The 5,098-nt window shown below is 41.6% G+C and overlaps 1 protein-coding gene across 1 annotated transcript; it reads left to right on the plus strand.

Moving 5' to 3' along the window:
* Positions 1-929: 929 nt before the first annotated feature.
* Positions 930-1,523, plus strand: LOC309969770 (receptor-binding cancer antigen expressed on SiSo cells-like; the record flags this gene model as incomplete). Its single annotated transcript, XM_082851678.1, has 1 exon — positions 930-1,523. The coding sequence occupies one exon, from the start codon at positions 930-932 to the stop codon at positions 1,521-1,523; it is 594 nt and encodes a 197-aa protein (XP_082707804.1).
* Between the last annotated feature and the right edge of the window lie 3,575 nt (positions 1,524-5,098).

Genomic DNA, 5,098 nt, shown 5'->3' on the forward strand with positions numbered 1-5,098 from the left:
TGTTGTACATGACGGTATCCACCGATTCCAGGAAAGGCTGTTAGAAATCACGTCCCTAAAGGAATTTACCGTAAGAAGGCACAAATGCCACACGCCGGATAAAGGGGTTTAGTCATCTCCCCACCGGGAGATCTTTTATCCTGAAGAGTCCCTTCTTGGGAGAATCCCTTCTTGGGTTTCTAAGATTCCCAGGGGGTGAAAAAGGATCATAACCTTCTTTGCCCTTTCGTCTGGGATTGCTCTGTGGCTGAAACGAAGAGGAATCAAATTTAGAAACATCTGAAAGGAAATCCAGATCCAGGATATTATTAGATGCGAGGCAAGCCACAGTATCAGCGGGTGAGGTCCTGTCAACGGGATTTAGAGGATCTTAAATAAGAGCATGGCCCTAAGTCCACGGAAGCGGGAAGAGTCATGGGTGTTCATATCTTCCCCTCTTCAGAAGCCGAGGCTACAGCTTCCTCCTATATGTGGCTTGTATGTAACAAGGCTCATTTCATATAATAAGAAAAACAAATGTATTATTTTCAGGAAATGACAGGAAAATAGGAAGAAAATAAAGCTGTGTTTGGGGGACTATCTTAAAATTTTAAACGGTGCTAATAAGAACTAAAAAAAAGAATATAAAATAATGGAGTTGAACTACCGAGAGCGCCTTCGAGGGCGAAGGAGGAGAGGCAGGAGGAGGGGCTGGGGGAGGGTTTCCCGACGAGGGGGCGGCTATGGCAGCTGCGCGGCAGCAGCGGCGGCTGAGACAGCGCGCGCCCAGCTTTGAAGGAGCGGGGCTGGGACTGAGCCGGGGGAGCGCAAGCTCGAGGAAGCGACCAGCAGTGCGCGTGCGCGCGCCTTGTGTGCGCGCGCAGCCCGCTGCAGCTGGGAGCCTCCGCCGGGCGGGCGGGGAGGGGAAGGGGCAGGTTTTGATTCCCATCATGGGTATCACACAGTTTCGGTTATTTAAAGTTTGTACCTGCCTAGCAACAGTATTCTCATTCCTAAAGGTATTAGTACGCAGACCTGGCAGAGGACGGAAATTAAGTGGAGACCAAAGAATTTTGCCAACTACAGTTGATTATTCATCAGTTCCTAAGCAGACAGATGTTGAAGAGTGGGCTTCCTGGAATGAAGATGCACCCACAAGTGTAAAGATTGAAGGAGGGAATGGGAATGTGGCAACACAGCAAAATGCTTTAGAACAACTGGAACCTGACTATTTTAAGGACATGACACCAGCTATAAGGAAAACCCAGAAAATCATTATTAAGAAGAGAGAACCATTAAATTTTGGCATCCCAGATGGTTGCACGGGTTTCTCTAGTAGACTAGCAGTTACGCAAGATATGCCTTTTATTCATCAGTCTCCTGAATTAGGTGACTTGAGTACCTGGCAGGAAAATACCAATGCATGGGAAGAAGAAGAAGATGCGGCCTGGCAAGCCAAAGAAGTTCTGAGGCAGCAGAAGAGAGAGAAAAGAGAGCAGCAGAACAGCAAAGGAAGAAAATGGAAAAGGACGCACAGGGGCTAATGAAGAAAGAACAAAACAAAATTGGTGTGAAACTTTCATGACAAAATGTTCTTCAGATGTCATAGTGTCAGTACGAGAAACATGAGCTCCACAACCCAAGTAACATTTGTATGGAGCTAAGAGTAGTTTCAGAATACAAATACACTGCTTGATTTTAATGCATTCATCAGGCCATGCAGGACACCAGGGTTCTCTCAGAGTCCCTTGAACTCTTAGTGATTTGAGACTCAACAAAAAAAGACTTGTGAGTTAATATTTTCTTCAACATGTTCCAACTATAAGACAATTGTTTTCTGTAGAGAAATTATTACAAATGGAACAGATCAGTACCTCTTCAAGCTAGTGTTTCTAGCTAATTAACTGGGTGTAAATTTTATGGTGGGAAAGAACTCTGCTGTCTATAATGCTTTCCTTCAATGTGCATAATGATAAAATAAGTAATTTTAAATATTAAAAAAAAATAATGGAGTTGAGAACGTCTGTGGCTTAGGAGGCCGCCGTAGTTCACTGCTGCCCAAACTGCTCTACCTGGCGTTTAAAATATTTCATCCAAAGGTCTCACTTACCTATTCCAACCTTGCTGGATTTTAGGAGTCTACTTCCAGATGCTTCCCTTGACAGGTGCAAAAACTGATAACCAGAGATTTTAAGAGAGGGCTCATTCTTATGCAGCTGGTTAGTATTAGAGTTGACAAAAGCAATGAAGTCTCCTATGAAAATATATTTGCCATATATTGTTAGTAAAAAAAAAATCCTTTATTAAACAGTGTATTTCTACATGTGAGTATGTGTGTGTGTTTTCATTCCGGGTAATGAATGTGGTTGCTTTCTATTTTCTTCTTCTTCCTCTCTTTTAAAAAATTTTATTGAAGTATAGTTGATTTACAACGTTGTGTTAATTTCTGCTATATAGCACTGAATCAGTTATACATATATGTATTCTTTTTCATATTCTTTCCCATTATGGTTTTATCACAGGATATTGAATATTGTTTCCTGTGCTATACAGTAGGACCTTGTCATTTATCCATCCTATATATAATAGTTTGCATCTGCTCATCCCAGACTCCCAGTACCTCCCACCCCCACCCTTGGCAGCCACAAGTCTGTTCTCTATGTCTGTGAGTCTACTTCTGTTTCATAGGTATGTTCATTTGTGTCATTTCAGATTCCATATATAAGTGATATATATAGTATTTGCTTTTCCCTTTCTGACTTACTTCATTTAATATGATAATCTCTAAGTCCATCCATGTTGCTGCAAATGGCACTATTTCATTCTCTTTAATGGCTGAGTAATATTCCATTTTGTGTGTGTGTGTGTGTGTGTGTGTGTGTGTGTGTGTGTGTGTGTATGCATACCACGTTTTCTTTATCCATTCATCTGTCGATGGACATTCAGGTTGTTTCCATGTCTTGGCTATTGTAAATAGTGCTTCTATGAACATAGGGGTGCATATATCTTCTCGAATTATAGTTTTGTCTGGGTATATGCCCAGGAGTGGGATTGCTGCATCATATGGCAACTCTATTTTTAGTTTTTTAAAGAACCTCCATACTGTTTTCCACAGTGGCTGAACCAACTTACATTCCCACCAACAGTGCAAGAGGGTTCCCTTTCTCCACACCTTCTCCAGCATTTATTATTTGTAGACTTTTTAATGATGGCCATTCTGGCTGGTGTGAAGTGGTACCTCATTGCAGTTTGGATTTGGATTTCTCTAATAATTAGCTATGATGAGCATCTTTTCATGTACCTATTGACTATCTGTATGTCTTCTTTGGAGAAATGTCTATTTAGGTCTTCTGCCCATTTTTCTATTGGGTTGTTTGTGTTTTTGTTACTGAGTTGTATGAGCTGTTTGTATATTTTGGAAATTAAGCCCTTGTCAGTCACATCATTTGAAAATATTTTCTCCCAGTTCGTTTGTTGTCTTTTTGTTTTGTTTATGGTTTCCTTTGCTGTGCAAAAGCTTATAAGCTTGACTAGGTCCCATTTGTTTACTTTTGCTTTTATTTCTATTGTCTTGGGAGACTGACCTAAGAAAACATTAGTACGATTTATGTCAGAGAATGTTTTGCCTATGTTCTCTTCTAGAAGTTTTATGTTGTCTTATGTTTAAGTCTTTAACCCATTTTGAGTTTATTTCTGTGCATGGTGTGAGGGTGTGTTCTAACTTCATTGATTTGCATACGGCTGTCCAGCTTTTCCCAAACCACTTGCTAAAGAGACTGTCTTTTCTGCATTGTACATTTTTGCCTCCTTTGTCAAAGATTAATTGTCCATATGTGTGTGGGTCTATTTTCTTCTTTTGATTGTCTATTTTTTCCTTGATATACTTGTAAGACTACTGGTTGATTTGGAACAAAAAGGGAAATTTAGTGGTTTATATGACTGGGAAGTCCAGGGACACTCTTTCCACAATAGCCAGAACATGTGAATCAAAGCAGGGTGTTGTCCTTCATTAGATTTCTTGACCCTGTTTCGCTCTGAGTGTTGGCCTCCTTCCCACCCACTGAAGGTGATCTTCCTCCATGTGGCCGGGAGACGTGGCCAATGGCAACACTACTCTTTGTCATTTCCACTCCATAACTCCAGGAGAAAGAGAGTTTCTCCAGATGATTCTGACTGGCCCCGTTACCAAGTCCAAGCTTGTACTGCTTGCCACATGACAGGCAAATAAATGGAGAGCTGAGTTGTTGGGGCAAAGAATAGCGACGTTATTTGGAAAGCCAGCAGACCGAGAAGATGGTGGACTAGTGTCCCAGAGAACCATCTTGCCGGGGTTTGGAGGCTAGTTTCTTTTACAGAACAAAGAGGGACAGGTGAAGAGTAAAAAAGGCAATAAGTTGCTGCAAACATTTCCTGGTTCCAGCCAGACTCCAGAGGGGATGTGTTAATTTCTTCTTTCCTGCCGCCATTCACAGGTGGGCCTGGTCAGGATGTTTTCTGTGATCCCAACAAAGGTATTTTAGCTTAACACTCACACATGGGAGGCAGGGTTCCCAGAGATGGGCCATTATTTATACTTTAAGCTATAGGCAACATCCCTTTAGTTATTAACTTGTAGCGAAAGTGATAGAATACAAAGGTTAAAGTAAGAGAAACAGATCCAGTATGGAGTCAGACTTGTTCTTCCCTGTTATAGGCCCTCCTGGTCACATGACCCAGGTAGATTTGTAACTACGTTCAGGAGAGGGGGAGTCTCTCATGGATCCAACCAAGTCATGTGCCTCTCCTGTCACAGGGCACAATTCCATGGTAGAGATCCCTGACAATACTTTATGGAGTGGGAAGAATTAGTCCTCAGAAGAAAGACAACCAAACCACATGTTTACCATAATATGTATTACTCTTTCAGTTAAAAAAAAAAAAAGAATATAGTTATTTTAGGAAAAAAAGAAAGTCTTGTAACTTGTCTAGTCTCTTGCCGTCATCCTATAGAGCTTCTCCATTTACCGCCCTCACTACTTTCTACTCCCAGCATACTTGGTCCTATCTCTGTGATGTTGCTGGGCTTTCCCTGTCTGACTGAAAGGAGCACGGTACCTACGTAGAAACCTGGGTTCTAGTC

Source organism: Leucopleurus acutus (assembly GCF_964270905.1).
Source record: "Leucopleurus acutus genome assembly, chromosome: 12".
NCBI lineage: Eukaryota > Metazoa > Chordata > Mammalia > Artiodactyla > Delphinidae > Leucopleurus > Leucopleurus acutus.